The sequence below is a fragment of the Pyrgilauda ruficollis genome, unplaced genomic scaffold (assembly GCF_017590135.1).
Source record: "Pyrgilauda ruficollis isolate IOZ18807 unplaced genomic scaffold, ASM1759013v1 scaffold295, whole genome shotgun sequence".
NCBI classification, from domain to species: domain Eukaryota; kingdom Metazoa; phylum Chordata; class Aves; order Passeriformes; family Passeridae; genus Pyrgilauda; species Pyrgilauda ruficollis.
The window spans coordinates 106729-125767 of record NW_024524322.1 but is presented as its reverse complement, the minus strand read 5'-3'; the positions used below and the strand labels follow the sequence as shown (position 1 = coordinate 125767).

At 53.0% G+C, this 19039-nt stretch overlaps 1 protein-coding gene across 8 annotated transcripts in view; it reads left to right on the top strand.

Moving 5' to 3' along the window:
* SLC11A2 (solute carrier family 11 member 2) overlaps positions 1-19039 on the top strand; it is a 38457-nt gene that overhangs the window by 16363 nt on the left and 3055 nt on the right. For 2 of the 8 annotated variants that reach the window (XM_041472661.1, XM_041472662.1), the window contains exons 5-16: positions 2475-2581; positions 4610-4680; positions 5129-5196; positions 6326-6481; positions 7356-7514; positions 8210-8296; positions 8879-8998; positions 9936-10085; positions 10574-10647; positions 11417-11570; positions 13824-13877; positions 17929-18671. In XM_041472661.1, coding sequence (XP_041328595.1) covers positions 2475-2581; positions 4610-4680; positions 5129-5196; positions 6326-6481; positions 7356-7514; positions 8210-8296; positions 8879-8998; positions 9936-10085; positions 10574-10647; positions 11417-11570; positions 13824-13877; positions 17929-18006 — 1278 coding nt within the window. In that variant the 3' untranslated portion in view covers positions 18007-18671. Of the gene's footprint in view, positions 1-2474; positions 2582-4609; positions 4681-5128; positions 5197-6325; positions 6482-7355; positions 7515-8209; positions 8297-8878; positions 8999-9935; positions 10086-10573; positions 10648-11416; positions 11571-13823; positions 16459-17928; positions 18951-19039 lie in introns of those variants that run through there. The other 6 variants (XR_005955544.1, XR_005955543.1, XR_005955545.1 and 3 more) reach the window with 6 other exon arrangements.

The window sequence follows — 19039 nt, the reverse complement described above, 5'->3', positions numbered from 1 at the left end:
CTTTGACTTTGGGGACTTTTGGGTTGTCCCATCCCCGTGACTCTGGGGACACTGGGGATGTCCCTGTGCCTGTAGGGACATTGGGAATGTCCCATCCCTTTATTTGTGGGACACTGGGGTGCCATCCCTGTGTCTGGGGACATTGAGGTGCCATCCCTGTGCCCTTGGGCGTTGCCCATCCTGGCTCGGCGTCCCTGCTGTGCCCTGGAATGTGTCCCCACGCTTTGCCCAGGATGTCCCATCCCTGTGACTCTGGGGACATTTGGGATGTCCCTGTGGCTGTGGAGACATTTGGGATGTGCCATCCCTTTATTTGGGGGGATATTTGGGATGTCCCATCCCTGTGACTCTGGGGACATTTAGGATCTCCCATCCCTTTATCTGTGGGGACTTTTGGGATCTCCCATCCTTGTGACTTCAGGGACTTTTGGGATCTCCCATCCCTGTGACTCTGTGGACATTTAGGATCTCCCATCCCTGTGACTTTGGGGACTTCTGGGTTGTCCCATCCCCGTGACTCTGGGGACACTGGGGATGTCCCTGTGCCTGTAGGGACATTGGGAATGTCCCATCCCTTTATTTGTGGGACACTGGGGTGCCATCCCTGTGTCTGGGGACATTGAGGTGCCATCCCTGTGTCTGGGGACATTGGGGTGCCATCCCTGTGCCCTTGGGCGTTGCCCATCCTGGCTCGGCGTCCCTGCTGTGCCCTGGAATGTGTCCCCACGCTTTGCCCACGGCTGCAGCTCCCACATTCCTGGCTCACAGCTGGCCCTGTGCCCAGGGCAGCAGCTGGGGTGGCACAGGTGCCCTGGCACCTCCCTGGCACTGCCAAAGCAGCTGGGGTGGCACAGGTGCCCTGGCACCTCCCTGGCACTGCCAAAGCAGCTGGGGTGGCACAGGTGCCCTGGCACCTCCCTGGCACTGCCACAGCAGCTGGGCTTTCACCTCCAGGGCAGCCCTGGGTGCCTCCCACCCCAGGGCAGGGTGCTGACCCCATTCCTGCACGCGGGGTCACCACGGGATGAGATGATGTTTTTTCCTGGTTTTTCCCTGATTTTCCCTGGTGTTTCCTGCTTTTTTCCTGTTTTTTTTCTGGTTTTCCCTGTCTTTTCCCTGCTTTTCCCTGTTTTTCCCTAATTTTCCATTTTTTTCCCTGCTTTTTCCCTGTTTGGTTTTCCCTGGTTTATTCCTGGGGTTTTTTCCCTGCTTTTCCCTGGTTTTCTCCCCATTTTCCCCCCATTTCCCCTGTTTTCCCCCATTTTTCCTCCATTTTTCACTGTTTCACCCCATTTTTTTTCCCGTTTTCCCCCATTTTTCTGTTTCCTCCATTTTCCCCCCGTTTTTCCATTTCCCCCTTTTTCCCCTGTTTTCCCCCATTCTCCCTGTTTTCCCCCTGGTTTTCCCCCATTTTCCCCCTGTTTTCCCCTTTTCCCCATTTTCCCTCCATTTTTCCTCCATTTTTTCCCCTGTTTTCCCCCATTTTTCCCCATTCTCCCTGTTTTACCCTGTTTTCCCCCCATTTTCTCCCAGGTTTTCCCCCATTTTTCTGTTTCCCCTATCCTGGCTCGGCGTCCCTGCTGTGCCCTGGAATGTGTCCCCACGCTTTGCCCACGGCTGCAGCTCCCACATTCCTGTCTCACAGCTGGCCCTGTGCCCAGGGCAGCAGCTGGGGTGGCACAGGTGCCCTGGCTCCTCCCTGGCACTGCCACAGCAGCTGGGCTTTCACCTCCAGGGCAGCCCTGGGTGCCTCCCACCCCAGGGCAGGGTGCTGACCCCATTCCTGCACGCGGGGTCACCACGGGATGAGATGATGTTTTTTCCTGGTTTTTCCCTGATTTTCCCTGGTGTTTCCTGCTTTTTTCCTGTTTTTTTTCTGGTTTTCCCTGTCTTTTCCCTGCTTTTCCCTGTTTTTCCCTAATTTTCCATTTTTTTCCCTGCTTTTTCCCTGTTTGGTTTTCCCTGGTTTATTCCTGGGGTTTTTTCCCTGCTTTTCCCTGGTTTTCTCCCCATTTTGCCCCCATTTCCCCCCATTTTCCCTGTTTTCCCCCATTCCCCCCGTTTTTCCCATTTTTCCTCCATTTTTCGCTGTTTCACCCCATTTTTTTCCCGTTTTCCCCCATTTTTCTGTTTCCTCCATTTTCCCCCCGTTTTTCCATTTCCCCCTTTTTCCCCTCTTTTTCCCTGTTTTCCCCCATTTTCCCCCTGTTTTCCCCTTTTCCCCATTTTCCCTCCATTTTTCCTCCATTTTTTCCCCTGTTTTCCCCCATTTTTCCCCATTCTCCCTGTTTTACCCTGTTTTCCCCCCATTTTCTCCCAGGTTTTCCCCCATTTTTCTGTTTCCCCTGCTTTTCCCCGTTTTCCCCATTTTCTCCTATTTTCCCCATTTTCCCTCCGTTTTTCCCCCTGTTTCCCCCACCCCCCCTTTCCCCCCGTTTCCCCTCTCCCCCGTTCTCACGCTGCCGCTGTCCCAGGTCCCTCGGATCCTGCTGTGGCTGATGGTGGAGCTGGCCATCATCGGCTCCGACATGCAGGAGGTGATCGGCTCGGCCATCGCCATCAACCTGCTCTCCATGGGCAGGTGAGCCTCGGCAGGGAGCCCCAAAACTCCCAGATTTCCCAGGAATTCCCCCAAATCAGCCCCAGGGTGTCAGTCACCTGCCTGGTGAGCCCTCGCCACCGCGGGGCTGGGCTGGATTTTACCTCTGTGTCTTTGATTTCATTCATTTTACCTTTGATTTCATTTGGTTTACCTTTGTTTATACCTTTGATTTTATTCATTTTATCTTTTATTTGATTTGTTGTATCGTTGTATTTTTGATTTCATTTGTTTGTACCTTTGATTTCATTTATTTTACCTTTGATTTGATTTGTTTTACCATTGTATCTTTGATTTCATTTGTTTTATCTTTGTGTCTTTGATTTAATTTGTTATACCTTTGATTTCATTTGTTTGTACCTTTGATTTCATGTATTTTACCATTGGTTTGATTTGGTTTACCTTTGTTTATACCTTTGATTTTATTCATTTTATCTTTTATTTGATTTGTTGTATCGTTGTATTTTTGATTTCATTTGTTTGTACCTTTGATTTCATTTGGTTTACCTTTGTTTATACCTTTGATTTTATTCATTTTATCTTTTATTTGATTTGTTTTACCATTATATCTTTGATTTCATTTGTTTTATCTTTGTGTCTTTGATTTAATTTGTTTTATCTTTGTATCTTTGATTGAATTTGTTTTATCTTTGTGTCTTTGATTTGATTTTTTTACCTTTGTTTATACCTTTGATTTGATTTGTTTTACCATTATATCTTTGATTTCATTTGTTTTATCTTTGTACCTTTGATTTCATTTGTTTTACCTTTGATTGTATCTTTGATTTCATTTGTTTTTACCTCTCTATCTTGGATTGTGTCTTTGATTTCTTTTACTTTGTTTGTACCTTTGATTTCATTTATTTTACCTTTGATTTGATTTATTTTACCTTTCTATCTTTGATTTGATTTGTTTTATTTTTGTATCTTTGACTTGGTTTGCTTTATCTTTGATTGTACCTTTGATTTAATTTGTTTTATCTTTGTATCTTTGATTGAATTTGTTTTATCTTTGTACCTTTGATTTCATTTGTTTTACCTTTGATTGTATCTTTGATTTCATTTGTTTTTACCTCTCTATCTTGGATTGTGTCTTTGATTTCTTTTACCTTTGATTGTACCTTTGATTTCATTTGTTTGTACCTTTGTTTGTACCTTTAATTTGATTTCTTTTACCTTTTTTTGTACCTTTTTGTTACAAAATCGGGGTGCAGCTTCCTGCCAAGCTGCACATCCCATTCAGGACTGGGAAGGGGGAATGGGGTGTGCCAGGATTCAGGCATTCCTGAGGCAGGATGGTGCTGCAGTGTCTGAAATTGCTGCAAAGTCTGAAATTTGCTGCAATATTTTAAATTTGGTGCACTGTTTTACATTTTTTGCAATATTTCAAATCTGGTGCAATGTCTTAAATCTGGTGCAATATTTTAAATCTGGTGCAATATTTTAAATTTGCTGCAATATTTCAAATCTGGTGCAATGTTTCAAATCTGCTGCAATATTTTAAATTTGGTGCAATGCCTTAAATTTGCTGCAGTATTTTAAATCTGGTGCAATATTTTACAGCTTGATGGACACATAGCTCAGCAGTTTGGGCAGCATGTGTCTAATCTCATTCTGAATATTTTGTTTTTTTAAGCAGAGTGTTCATCTGTCTCTTCATCACCGACCTCCAGTTCTCACACTCTTTTCTTTTCCTTCTTCGGGCAAAATATTTTTGTGCAAAACATTAATCCCAAGAATGTCATTAATCCCAGGATCTTTTTGGGTGGAAAATCAGCACAATTTTCAGTATTTTGTTGCCTCCCTGTGCTGGGCCATCCCATGGGAATCCCTCTGCTCCTGGGAAAGGCTGTGTGGGACTGGCAGGGCTGGGAGGTGACCTCAGGTCCCTGTGGTCCCTTGTCCTGCTCAGGCCCTGAAGAGCCCCCAGCCCTACACTCCATCCCAAAAAAGCCCTAAAGGGAAGGGATTTGGGGCTCTGGGTGGGCGCTGACCCCGCTCTCCCCACAGGATCCCGCTCTGGGGGGGAGTGCTCATCACCATCGCCGACACCTTCGTCTTCCTCTTCCTCGACAAATACGGTGAGTTCTGCTGTGGGGCTGGGCTTGGGATCGGGGTTGGGATTGGGGTTGGGACTGGGTTGGGATTGGGGTTGAGACTGGGGTTGGGATCGGGGTTGGGATTGGGATTGAATTTGGGATTGGGGCTGGGATTGGGATTGGGGCTGGGATTGGGATTGGGGTTGGGATTGGGATTGAATTTGGGATTGGGTCTGGGATTGGGATTGGAGCTGGGATTGGGGTTGGGGTTGGGATTGGGATTGAATTTGGGATTGGGGCTGGGATTGGGTTTGGGATTGAAATTCGGATTGGGGTTGGGATTGGGATTGGTTCTGGGATTGGGATTGGGTCTGGGATTGAAATTGGGATTGGGGTTGGGATTGGGTCTGGGATTGGGATTGGTGTAGGGTCTGGGATTGGGATTGGGCTCTTCTCAGCTTGGTGACAAAGGGACTTCTTCTCCTTGCAGGCCTGAGGAAGCTCGAGGCGTTTTTTGGGCTCCTCATCACCATCATGGCCCTGACCTTTGGATATGAGGTACCCACCCCTGGAGACCTGAGGGGTCCAGAGCCAGGAGTGGGGCTGGGGAAGGGGCTGCAGCACCAGGAGAGGCTGAGGGAGCTGGGAAAGGGGCTCAGCCTGGAGAAAAGGAGCTCAGGAGGGGCCTTGGCTCTGCACAACAGGAGGGGACAGCCAGGTGGGGTTTGGGATCTGCTCCCAGGGGAGACAAAAAGGCATCCAGGGGAGGTTTAGGTTGGAATTTAGAGAAGATTCCTTCATGGAAAAGCTGCTCAGGTGGAGTCCCCACAATTCCCTGACACGAGGGGGGAAAGCCAGGTGGGGTCAGGCTCTGCTCCCAGGTGAGGGGATGAGAGGAGATGTCCTCCTGGGGGAGGCTGAGGTTGGATACTGGGGACAATTCCTGCCTGGAAAGGGCTGTCACACTGGTACAGGCTGCCCAGGACAGGGAGGGAGTCCCAGTGCCCAGGAATTTAAAAGCCACGTGGCTGTGGCACGTGGGGACACGGGCAGTGCTGAACCCGGTGATCCCAGAGTCTCTTCCTCCTTAAGAACCTCTTCCCATCCTTACCAATTCCACCATTCAGTGCTGTGATCCCACCCCTGTGCCAAAACAGCACCAAACACAGGCAGGGACATGTAAAATCAAGGAGATTTGAGTCTGCCTCGTGGTTTCTCTCTGAAGCACCCCAAAACTCCATTTCCTTGTTTCCCTGACCCCAAAACTCCATTTCCCTGTCTCTGACCCCAAAAACTCCCTGTTTCCCTGTCTCTGTGCCCAAAACTCCGTTTCCCTGTCCCTCACCCCAAAATTCCCTGTCCCTGGCCCCCAAACTCCCTGTTTCCCTGTCCCTGTGCCCAAAACCCCATTTCCCTGACCCCAAAACTCTGTTTCCCTGTCCCTCCCCCCAAAATTCCCTTTCCCTGACCCCAAAACTCCGTTTCCCTGTTGCTGACCCCAAAAATCCCTGTTTCCCTGTCCCTATGCCCAAAACTCCATGTTTCCCTGTCCCTGTGCCCAAAACTCCGTTTCCCTGACCCCAAAATTCCGTTTCCCTGTCCCTCACCCCAAAATTCCCTGTCCCTGACCCCAAAAACTCCCTGTTTCCGTGTCCCTGACCCCAAACTTCCCTGTGCCTGTGCCCAGTACATCACGGTGAAGCCCAACCAGGAGAAGCTGCTGCAGGGCTTGTTCATCCCCTACTGCCAGGACTGTGGCACTCCCCAGCTGGAGCAGGCCGTGGGCATCGTGGGCGCCGTCATCATGCCCCACAACATGTACCTGCACTCTGCCCTGGTCAAGGTGAGCGTGCCAGGGGGGACCTGGGCTTGGGACATGTCCCCAGAGGAGCCTGGGGACACCTGGGAACAACTCCTCTTGGTTTGGAAAGCCAGGTGTGTGCTGAGGAAGGCAGGAGCCTCCCCTGAAATGGAAAATGGAAACCCCCTCCCTCTGAATTGTTGTAAATTTGAAATTAAGGGGCTCTCAGGCAGAGATATGGGAATAGGAGTAACTAGGGAAGTTATTCTTTGCTAGGAAGACAGTTTCTTTACTGGGAAAGAAATAGTATTCTTTATTAGAGAAAGAAATAGTGTTCTTTATAAATTCTTGATTTGTATTTCTTTACTAGAAATATCCAGGCAGGAATGTTTGAAATCTCAGATTGTATCCAGTTAGGAATGTTTGAAATCTCAGATTCTATCCAGGTAGGAATGCTTGGCTCCTCCCCTGGGTGGAGCATCTCCCAATGGATGATGGAATTTTATCAGCCATGCAGGGACACTCACTGGCCCATGAAGAGAAGATAATTAATCATTAATGGCCCATGAACAGAAGAGTGCCTCCCTTCTGGAGGGAGGATTGGTTGTGGGAGAGGTAAAGAAACTGCCCAATTAACAGAAGATAGCTGCCCTATGAACAGAAGATATCTAGCCCAATTAACAGAAGATATCTACCCCAATTAACAGAAGATATCTAGCCCAATTAACAGAAGATAACTGTCCAGTTAGAAGATATCTGCCCTACTTCTACTGGCTGGCAATAGAGCACACATTTCCAGCCCAGGACAGAGGTGGCACCCAGGGTTCTGCCAGGCAGGATCCGTGTCCCACCATCAGCTCTGATCCCAGGGGCTCACGGGGAATTCTGTCCCCCCCTCCTGTCCCTGTCCCCCCAGTCCCGGCAGGTGAACCGTGCAGACAAGAGGGAGGTGAGAGAGGCCAACAAGTATTTCTTCATCGAGTCGTGCATCGCGCTCTTCGTCTCCTTCATCATCAACATCTTCGTGGTGACCGTCTTCGCCGAGGCCTTCTTCGACAAGACCAACGCCGACGTGGTGGGTGGCACTGGGATGGACTGGGATGGACTGGGAGCTGCAGTGGCATGGAGGGGTGAGGGCAGTGCCCATCCCGCTGTGCTGGGCACTGCTGAGGTCAGAGCCTGAACCCTGGGGTTGGTTTTGGGCTCCTTGAGGGGCTGGAGCACATCCAGAGCTGGGAGTGGGGATGGGGAAGGGTTTGGGGCATCAGGAGAGGCTGAGGGGGCTCAGAGGGGTCTTCTCACTCCCCAGACCTGCCCAAGAGGAGGGGACAGCCACGTGGGGGTCAGGCTCTGCTCTCAGGGGACAGGAGGAGACAAAAAGACATCCAGGGGAGGTTTAGGTTGGAATTTAGGGAAAAATCCTTCATGGAAAAGCTGCTCAGGCCAAGGGTGGAGTCACCACAACTCCCTGACAGGGGAAACAGCCAGGTGGGGGTCAGGCTCTGCTCCCAGGGGACAGGAGGGGACAAAAAGGCATCCAGGGGAGGTTTTTAGCATTTTAGGGAAAATTCCTTGATGGAAAAGCTGCTCAGGCCAGGGGGAGATCCCCATCCCTTGAGGGGGTTTAACAACTGTGTGGATGTGGCACTTGGGGACGTGGTCACTGGTGGCAGTGCTGAGATCACTGCTGGACCCCGTGGTCCCAGAGGGTTTTCCAAGGGTTTTCCATCCCGAGCCTGTCCCTTATGCCACCCTCCCGTGCCCTTGCAGAGCCAGGTCTGTGCCAACAGCAGCAGCCCCCACTCCTCACTGTTCCCCAACAACAGCGACGCTCTGGAGGTGGACATCTACAAGGGGGTGAGTGTCCCTGGGGGGGACAGCCTTGTGGCCCTGTCTGGTGTCCCCACAGGGTGACACCATGTCCAGGGCAGTCCAGGGACCCTGTCTGGTGTCCCCTGGGGGGCACAGGCCAGTGACCCTGTCTGGTGTCCCTTGGGGGGCACAGTGACCCTCTGTGGTATCCCCTGGAGGGCACAGCCATGTCCAGGACAGCCCAGTGACCCTGTCTGGTGTCCCCTGGGGGGCACAGCCATGTCCCCCATGTGACCCTGTCTGCTGTCCCCTGGGGGGCACAGTGACCCTGTCTGCTGTCCCCTGGTGTCCCCAGTGACCCTGTCTGGTGTCCCCTGGGGGGCACAGTGACCCTGTCTGCTGTCCCCTGGTGTCCCCAGTGACCCTGTCTGCTGTCCCCTGGTGTCCCCAGTGACTCTGTCTGGTGTCACCTGCCGCTTCTGGATAAACTGGGAGCGCTGGGGCTGGGAGCACGAACAGGATCCCCAGAAGCCGAGTGGGGGTGAGGAGACCCCAGGGGTCCCTGAGCCCCGAGTTTACTCCTGGGTGTAACTGCCCCCCCGGGCTGACGGAGCTGCCCCCCTGCAGGGCGTGGTCCTGGGCTGCTACTTCGGGCCCGCTGCCCTCTACATCTGGGCCATCGGCATCCTGGCGGCCGGGCAGAGCTCCACCATGACGGGCACCTACTCGGGCCAGTTCGTCATGGAGGTAACGCGCTGCTGTCGCCCCTGCTCGCCCCTTACTCACCCCTTACTCACTCCTTAGGCAGTAACGCACTGCTGTCACCCCTGCTCACCCCTTACTCACTCCTTACTCACTCCTTACTCACCCCTTACTCACTCCTTAGGCAGTAACGCGCTGCTGTCACCCCTGCTCACCCCTTACTCACTCCTTACTCACCCCTTCCTCACTCCTTAGGGGGTAATGCGCTGCTGCCGCCCCTGCTCACCTCTTACTCACTCCTTAGGGGGTAACGCGCTGCTGTCACCCCTGCTGACCTCTTACTCACTCCTTACTCCCTCCTAGAGGTAATGCGCTGCTGTCACCCTTACTCACTCCTTACTCACTCCTTAGGGGGTAACGCGCTGCTGTCACCCCTGCTCACCCCTTAGTCACTCCTTAGGGGGTAATGCGCTCCTGCTCACCCTTACTCACCCCTTACTCACCCCTTACTCACTCCTTAGGGGGTAACGTGCTCCTGCTCACCCTTACTCACCCCTTACTCACTCTTTACTCCCTCCTTAGAGGTAACACGCTCCTCCTCACCCCTTACTCACTCCTTACTCCCTCCTTAGGGGGTAACGCATTGCTGCTCACCCTTACTCACCCCTTACTCACTCCTTAGAGGTAACGTGCTCCTCCTCACTCCTTACTCCCTCCTTACTCCGGGTTCTGTACTCCTCGCTCCCTGGTGTCCTTATTCCATACTCCATGCTCCTCACTCCTTACTCCCTCCTTACCCCTGCTGCTCTGTGTCCCTACCCAGGGCTTCCTGAACCTGCGCTGGTCCTGTGCTACTCACACCTTACTCCCACCTTACTCCCGCCCCCAGGGCTTCCTGAGCCTGCGCTGGTCCTGTACTACTCACTCCTTACACCTTACTCTCTCTTTACTCCCACCTTACTCCCACCTTACTCCCCCCCAGGGCTTCCTGAACCTGCGCTGGTCGCGCTTTGCCCGGGTGCTGCTCACGCGCTCCATCGCCATCACCCCCACGCTCTTCGTGGCCATCTTCCAGGACGTGGAGCACCTGACGGGCATGAACGACTTCCTCAACGTGCTCATGAGCCTCCAGGTGAGCGGGGTGGGGTTCAGGGACCTCCAGGTGAGCAGGGTGGGGGTTCAGGAGCCTCCAGGTGAGTGGGGTCAGGGTTTCTGAGCCTCCAGGTGAGTGGGGTCAGGGTTCCTGAGCTCTCAGGTGAGCAGGGTTGGAGTTCAGGAGCCTCCAGGTGAGTGGGGTGGGGTTCAGGAACCTCCAGGTGAGCAGGGTGGGGGTTCAGGAGCCTCCAGGTGAGCGGGGTGGGGGTTCAGGAGCCTCCATGTGAGCGGGGTGGGGGTTCAGGAGCCTCCAGGGTTCCAGAGTGGGCTGGGCTGGGTGTTGAGGGAGGTGTCCCTGCCCTGGTGGAGGCTGGGCTGGGCTTTGCTGAACTGGGCTGAGCTGGGCTGGGCTGAGCTTTGCTGGGCTGGGCTGAGCTGAGCTGGGTGCTGGGGTCCCTCCCAGCCAGCCCGGGGTCCCAGCAGGGTCAGAGCCATCCCCCCCGTCCCTGCTCTGTCCCCTCTCAGCTCCCGTTCGCGCTGATCCCGGTGCTCACCTTCACCAGCCTGCCCGGCGTCATGCACGACTTCGTCAACGGCCTGTGAGTACCTGGGCACACCTGGGCACACCTGGGCATGGGGCACCACACCTGGGCACTCCTACCCCTCACCTGGGCACAACTGGGCACATCTGGGTGCATCTTCCCCTCACCTGGGCATGCCAGGGCATGCCTGCCCCATACCTGGTGCATCCCCTCACCTGGGCACACCCACCCCTCACCTGAGCCCCTCAGCTGGGCGCATCTGGGCAGACCTGCCCTCACCTGGACACACCCACCCCTCACCAGGTCCAGGTGCATCCCCTCACCTGGACACACCTGGGCACCCCTGCCCTCACCAGGTGTGACCTGTCACCTGCAGCCCCCCCTCACCTGCAGCCCCCCTCACCAGGTGTGTCCCCTCACCTGGGCACACCTGCCCCTCACCTGGGCACCCCTGCCCTCACCAGGTGCATCCCCTCTCCTGGGCACCCCTGCCCTCACCAGGTGTGACCTGTCACCTGCAGCCCCCCCTCACCTGCAGCCCCCCTCACCTGCAGCCCCCTCACCAGGCATGTCCCCTCACCTGCAGCCCCCTCACCTGCAGCCCCCTCACCAGGCGTGTCCCCTCACCTGCAGCCCCCTCACCTGCAGCCCCCTCACCTGCAGCCCCCTCACCAGGCGTGTCCCCTCACGTCCTGACCTGCAGCCCCCTGACCTGCAGCCCCCTCACCTGCAGCCCCCTCACCAGGCGTGTCCCCTCACCTGCAGCCCCCCTCACCTGCAGCCCCCTGACCTGCAGCCCCCTCACCAGGCGTGTCCCTTGCGGCAGGTTCTGGCGGGTGGCCGGGGGTCTCCTGATCCTGCTCATCTGCAGCATCAACATGTACTTCGTGGTGGCCTACGTGATGGCGCTGCACAGCCTGGCGCTCTACGTCGGCGCCGCCCTGCTCAGCGTGCTCTACCTGTCCTTCGTGGCCTACCTGGTGAGTGCCCCTGGCAGCTCTGAGCTCACTCCCGTGGTTTTGGGCTCTGTGGGTGCTCAGGGCAGAGTTCAGTTAAGCACGACCTGTCCGGGCCCCTCAGCTTAGCAAGATCAGCTCTAAAGTGAGATCAGCTCTTAGTGATTACCAGCTCATTAGTGATTACCAGCTCATTAGTGATTTCAGCTCGTTTGTGATTCTCAGTTCATTAGTGATTTCAGTTCTTAGTGGTTATCAGCTCGTTAGTGATTTCAGTTCGTTTGTGATTCTCAGCTCATTATTGATTTCAGTTCTTAGTGATTATAAGTTCATTAGTGATTTCAGCTCATTAGTGATTTCAGTTCTTAGTGATTATCAGCTCATTCTTGATTTCAAATCTATAGTGATTTCAGTTCATTAGTGATTTGCAGCTCATTAGTTATTATGAGTTCATTAGTCATTTCAGCTCATTCGTCATTTCAACTCTTTAGTGATTATCAGCTCATTAGTAATGACAGCCCGTTAGTGATTTTGGCTCTTATTAGTGATTATCAGCTTAATTAGTGATTCTCAGCTTTTTAGTGATTTGAGCTATAAGTGATTCTCAGCTCATTAGTGATTTCATCTCCTTAGTGATTATGAGATCATTAGTGATTATCAGCTCATTAGTGATTTCAGCTATAAGTGATTATCAGTTTATTAGTGATTATCAGATCATTAGTGATTGCAGCTCTTTAGTGATTTCAGCTCATTTGAAATTCTCAGCTCATTAGTGATTCTCAGCTATAAGTGATTATCAGCTCATTAGTGATTCTCAGCTATAAGTGATTATCAGCTCATTAGCAGTTCATGTTTGGACTCGTGTGTTTATTATTTCTTATCAGTAAAACAGTCTCACTGCTGTGAGTTCGGCAGCTCTTCATTAGAAGGCACAAAATGCCCAACAATCTCTTGGTACAAGGTCTTGTAAGACTAAACTGTCCAGTTAAGAACTACACCTGGATTGTTTTCCCTTTTAACCCAATCACTGATCCTAAAGAGCCCCAGTGAGGACTTTTCTGCCCAATTACCAAATTGGGCAGACCCAGACCCATGAAGAAGAAACCCAGGACAACACCCTGTGCCTTCTGTTTTGCTTCCATCCACAACATACTGGAAATTTTAAACCCTAAATTTCTCACCCAGGGATACACCTCCACCACTCTCTGTAATCTGTTTCACACTTTGGTGGGTTCCAGTCTAGCTTGAAGTCTGGGAAACTTTCTCCATGGATGAGGGTCAGAGTCAGAGCTCCCCAGAGCAGACAGAGAAATATTCCCAGTGCACAGAAACATTCCCATACCTCCCAATTTCCACGTTCCAGCTGGGGGAGGCTTTGGGGCAGCCAGGGCTCCTCTGGAGCTCCCTGTGTGCCACAGAGGTGACCTGGAGTGACCAAGGAGCCACGGGGTGGGAGGACCTGGGAGGGAGCTGAAATTCTGTCCAACCCCTCTGGGGTTGTGTTTGTTGGGAATGTCCCGACAAAGGCAGGAATGATGGATCTGCCTCCATGCTCTCAGAACACTAATTTGCTGAGGAATTTAAGTTTTAAAATTTTTCGTACGTTGTGGATGGAAGCAAAACAGAAGGTGCTGGGTGTTGTCCTGGGTTTCTTCTTCCTGCTTCTTCATAAGTTCAGGTGACTCTTTGTAACTGGGCAGAAAAACCTGCACTGAATGCTTCCAGGGATCAGTGATTGGGTTAAAAGGGAAAACAATCCAGGTGTAGTTCTTAATTGGACAGTTTAGTCTTATGAGACCTTGTACCAAGAGATTGTTGGGCATTTTGTGCCTTCTAATGAAGAGCTGCTGAGCTCACAGCAGTGAGGCTGTTTTACTGAAACAATAAACAAAAAGCAATTTAAGAAATAATAATAATTTAAAATTTAATAATTAAAGAAATAATAATAATTTAAGAAATAAGAAATAATAAACACCTGATCCCAAACATGAACTACCACCTCAAGTGCCTTCAATCCAGACCCAGAGACAACTAATTAAGAAACTAATTAAGAAACTAATTAAGAAACCCCAGAGAACAACTGGAACCCCCCCAGTGGGCCTGAGACCTGCCCGGCCTTCAGGAATCTTCTCTCCCCTCTTGCTCAGGGGGGCACAGCTCCCTGTGACTTGTCAGGACTGAGCTGCTAATTGTTCCAGCCCTTTCTCTGGGTGTTCGTGGCCGGGCTGTGTGTGCTCAGAGCTGTCACCCCCTGAGTGTCCCCTGCTGTCCCCACAGACGTGGCTGTGCCTCGTTGCCCTGGGCGCCTCCTTCCTGGCCTGCGGGAGCACGGTAAGCGTCACCCGGACCCTGCACCTGGAGCAGCCGCCCTCCCACCCCCCCAAATAGCCTGGGGGGGGGCCTGGAGCCCCCAGAGCCACCCTGGGGACACGGACGGAGCCGCTCGGGGACGCCCCCGGCAGGACACGGAACACCCGGAGCCCTCGGGGCTGGCCTGGCTCTGCTGAACCCCCAAAACCCCCCTGGGGGGGAGCCACACCTGGGGGGGACAGGAACAGCCTGAGCCACACCTGGGGGGGACACAGGAGCAGCCTGAGCCCTCCTGGATGGGTGCCACACCTTGAGGGGGGACACAGGAGCAGCCTGAGCCACACCTGGGTGGGCTTCACACCTGGGGGGATGCAGGAGCAGCCTGACCCCCCTGTGGGGACATGAACAGCCTGAGCCACACCTGGGGGTAACACAGGAGCAGCCTGAGCCCCCTGGGGTGACACAGGAGCAGCCTGTCCCCTCTGGATGGGTTCCACACCTGGGGTAACACAGGAGCAGCCTGACCCCCCTGGGTGGGTTCCACACCTGGGGGGATGCAGGAGCAGCCTGAGCCCTCCCCCATTCTCCTTGAAATCCCAAATTCCTCATCCCAGAGCCTTTGAACCCCCCCTGTAGCACAAACACTGACCTCCAGGAACTGCTGCTCTGGCACTGACCTGGACTAAATAAGCTAAAAAATCCCTAAATCCCCTTTTGGGTGGCATTTGGGGACGCTGCTGTCACTGGGCATGGGGTGACACTACAGCTGGGTCTGCCCCAGCCTGAGCAGATTTGGTATTTCCCACTGGAAAACACTTCCCATGAGCATGGGAAAGCTGAGCATTAATATTATTTTATTCTATTATCACTACTGGCTTTTAGTGGCCCCATGTGGGATTTTGGGGTCAGCAAATGAAACGAGTTCATGGTTATTTATGATTTTATGACTTGATTCCCTGTGATCCATGGAAATACTCTTGGAGTTCTCAAAAATAACTCAAAATCAGGCTGTGGAGGCTCCAAGGGCTTTTTCCAGGGGTTTCTTTGCTGCTCCCTCTTGTCCTGGATTAAATTCCCTCCTCTCATCCTCCTGTGTTTAATGAGTTTGGGAAGAAGCTGGGCCAGGAGTGTGACCTGAGTGCAGGAGTGGGGTGGGATGGGGGGCACAGAACCCCCCTTGGATCTCCCAGGGCAGTTTTGGGGCCCCATCCTGCCTCTTGGATCTCTGAATCATGGAAACTGGGCGTGGGGAGCTCAGATTTGGGTTATTTTGGGGAAATTCCCTTCTCTGTCCAGCTGGAGCTGCAGCCAAGGCACAGCTCCGGGGGTTTAGATCCCAAAGTGCATCTTGGAGCTGCAGGATGGGGCCCCAAACCTCCCCTGGGGCCAAGCCCGAGGGTTCCAGCCCAGCCCTGCTTTATTTGGGATGCCTGGGTCCATCCTAGTCTGGTTTATTTGGGATTCCTGGCTCCATCCCAGGTTTATTTGGGATAATAAAATGAGTCCATCCCAGCCCTGCTTTATTTGGGATGCCTGGGTCCATCCTAGTCTGGTTTATTTGGGATTCCTGGCTTCATCCCATGTTTATTTGGGATGCCTGGGTCTGTCCCAGGTTTATTTGGGATAATAAAGAGTCCATCCCATCCCTGCTTTATTTGAGATGCCTGGCTCCATCCCAATCCTGGTTTATTTGGGATTTCTGGCTCCATCCCAGTCCTGGTTTGTTTGGGATTCTTGGCTCCATCCCAGGTTTATTTGGGATAATAAAATGAGTCCATCCCAGCCCTGCTTTATTTGGGATGCCTGGGTCCATCCTAGTCTGGTTTATTTGGGATTCCTGGCTCCATCCCAGCCCTGCTTTATTTGGGATTCCTGGCTCCATCCCAGCCCTGCTTTATTTGGGATTCCTGGCTCCATCCCAGGTTTATCTGAGAATAAAATGGGTTTTTCCCTCAGTGCCCACTGGCATTTCCCTGCTCTCCCAGCTCCAGGCAGGGAATTTCTCTCTGAAATAAAATCCCTGCAGAATCCAGCTCTGGGGAATGTTTGGGATCTGCCCAGGGGTATTTCTTCCCTTCCAAGAGCAATCCCAGTGTCCTGTCCCAGGACTGGAGCCCCTGTGGGGGTTCATCCACCCCCCAGGCCTGGGGTCCCTCCCTGGTGCCCAGGACACCTTCCAGGGGTGGAGGTGACAACACTCAGAGAGATCCCAGCAGGAAAACTCCCCTTTAATGGGGCAGGATCAGATCCCTCTTCCCAAACCTGACCACGAGGATTCTCATTTTTCCCCGCTGTTATCCCAAATTCCAGCAGGATTTAACCCCGTAGTGTCACATCTGCAGGTTTTACACCCATCCCCACAGCACAGCAGCCACGAGCTGTGGGGGTTGTGGGCTGCACCAGAGGATTTGGGCTTTGGAATTCTGCTCTACCCCCACCCTGGGCTGGGAATTTCGGCTTGGGAGGGGTCAGCTCTCCTGGCTGAGCACTGACTGCGTGTGGAGCCTCCCATTGCTCCGTGCTGCACTAATCTGGTTTTTTTTCCTTTTGGTCCTGGTTGTACAAACCCCTTTTGCCATTAAAAACATGGAGACTTTTCCAACTCGGCTTCCTGGGTCATTTTTTGGGGCTGGTGCTGGCTGGGACAGAGCCCCCCACGCTCTGCAGCTGGAGCTGGAATTGGGCAGAAAAATCCCTTTTTCCCAACCTGGGAATGAAACTCGAGGTCGTTTTAGTTCAGAATTCAAATAAAAGTGGATTTTACTTCAAGGCTTTCGGGGCAGTTAGGGAAAAATGGCCACAAAACCCCACCCCCACAGGGGTGAGGAGGTTTTTATAGGTTTTAGGAAATTACATAATTAATAAAAGCGCAATTAGAGGTGGTGAGGGAATTCTCTCCCCTTCTCTGCAGTCCCAGCTCAGCTCTGGCTGAGCTCTGCCCATGAAATCCCCAGGAGTTGTTCCTGGGCCTTGGAGCTCTGGAATTTCTGTCTTTCTGCCCAGGAAAAAGTCGTGGAAAAACACTGGGAAAAATGGGTTATGAACACAACAGGCCAATAATGCAGAGCCACAAACGCACCTGCAGAGAATACAGGGAACAGAAAAAGTATTAAAAAAAAAGGGAAAACCCAGGACGGCATCAGGCTGAGCTGGGCACGTCCCTGTCCCCTGGAATTGGCTCCCAGCCCCCCCTTCCCATGGGAATTCCTTCCGTGGGATCGGGCTCGGCCCCTTCATCCCGCCCTGCCCAGGCCGGACCCACCAAAAATCCCCAAATTCCCTTTTTTCCCTGCTTTTGCCTCTTTTTTCCTGCTTTTCCCCCTGTGGAGCCTCGCCTCCGGCTCAGTCCCGTTTAGCTTTCCTGAGCAGACACTGCTAATTAAGGCTCACCCACGCCCCCAAGTTAATTAAGCTGGCGCGGTTAATTGCAGAGGGAGGGGCCCCGGGCGGGGCTGGGCCGAGATCTGCCCCAATTAACGGCAGGATCCGCTCCCAATTAGCGCCGTTCCTTCTGCTCAGTGCTAATTAATGGGCGCAGGTGACTCTGGGGCCGCCTCGGAGCCCGCCCGGGCTTGGTTAAACCGGGCCTAACTGGGGCTGCCTTAAACCGGGATCAGCTCTGGTTTCATTTGCAGCCTGCCCTGCTCAGGCTCATTAAACTGGGCTCAACATCGGCTTCATTAAACCAGGCTTAATTCGGGCTTTGTTAAACCGTCCTCAAGTTGAGCTTCATCTCAGCTTGGGCTTTGTTAAACCAGACTCAATTCGAGCTTCATTAACCCATCTCAACTTGGGCTTTGTTAATCCAGGCTCAATTCGAGCTTCATTAAACTCATCTCAACTTGGGCTTTGTTAAACCAGACTCAATTCCAGCTTCATTAAACCCATCTCAACTTGGGCTTTGTTAAACCAGGCTCAGTTCGGGCTTCATTCAGTTGTGGCTTCGTTAAACCGGGCTGAGCTCAGGCTTCCTTAAACCACCTTGTGCTTCCTCAAGCTCTCTTTGGCTCAGGCTTCCTTAAGCCAGGCTTAATTAAATCCCCCGGCACTAATTGTTGCCTTCATCCCCCAGGGCCGCCTGGGCTTCGCCGCCCGCCCCGAGCTCTTCCTCCTCGGCCACGTCGATTCCGACCCGTCCGTGCCCAGGTGACCCCAGCGCCGGGACCTGCGGACCCCCGGGACCCCCCGGGACCCCCGGTGTGGAGGGGCGGACCCCCGGGACCCCCCCGTGCCCCCAGGACCCCGAGCCCCGGGCGTGCGGCAGGAGCGGAGCGGCGACAGCGGGACCGGAGGAGCCGCCGGAGCCTGGGACACTGGGGACAGCCTTGGGGACAGCCGGGACAGCCCTGGGGACACTCGGGACAGCCTTGGGGACAGCGGGGACAGCCTTGGGGACACCCGGGACAGCCCTGGGGACACTCGGGGCAGCCTTGGGGACACTCGGGGCAGTCTTGGGGCCAGCCTTGGGGACATTTTCCACTCCGAACTTTGCTCCTCGGGGTTTTCCCTAATTCTGGAATGTTCCAGTTGGGATTTCCCGGATTTTCACTCAGGTCACTCCAGCAGGACTTTGCTCCTTGGGGTTTTCCCTAAATCGGGAATGATCCAGTTGGGAATTCCTGATAAAAGCCAGGTTTAATTCCAGATAAAAGCCAGGTTTAATTCCCGATAAAAGCCAGGTTTAATTCCTGATAAAAGCCAGGATTAATTCCTGATAAAAGCCAGGTTTAATTCCCAACAAAAGCCAGGACTTTGCTGTTTGGGGTTTTCCCTAATTCAGGAATGTTCCAATTGGGAATTCCCAACAAAAGCCAGGTTTAATTCCCGATAAAAGCCAGGTTTAATGCCCGATAAAAGCCAGGTTTCATTCCCGATAGAAGCCAGGTTTGCTGCCAGGCTCTGGCCGTGGGCCAGGCTTTGGGGACAGAGGCGTTCCCAGCATTCCCAGCAGTTCTGGGGTTTCCCAGAACCCCAAATCGCCCCTCAGAGGGGTCCCGGGGCAGCAGTTCCCGACAAACGCAGCGGAATTTCCGCCGGGAATTTCCTTCTCTGCGGCTTTCTGATTTCGAAATAAAAAAAATAAATAAAAATTGTTTTAGAAATAAAACTTTGGCTGCCCAGGAATTTCCCCTTTTCCCAGGAATTCCATGGATTCCCAGTTCCCATCCCCCACACACTGGGGC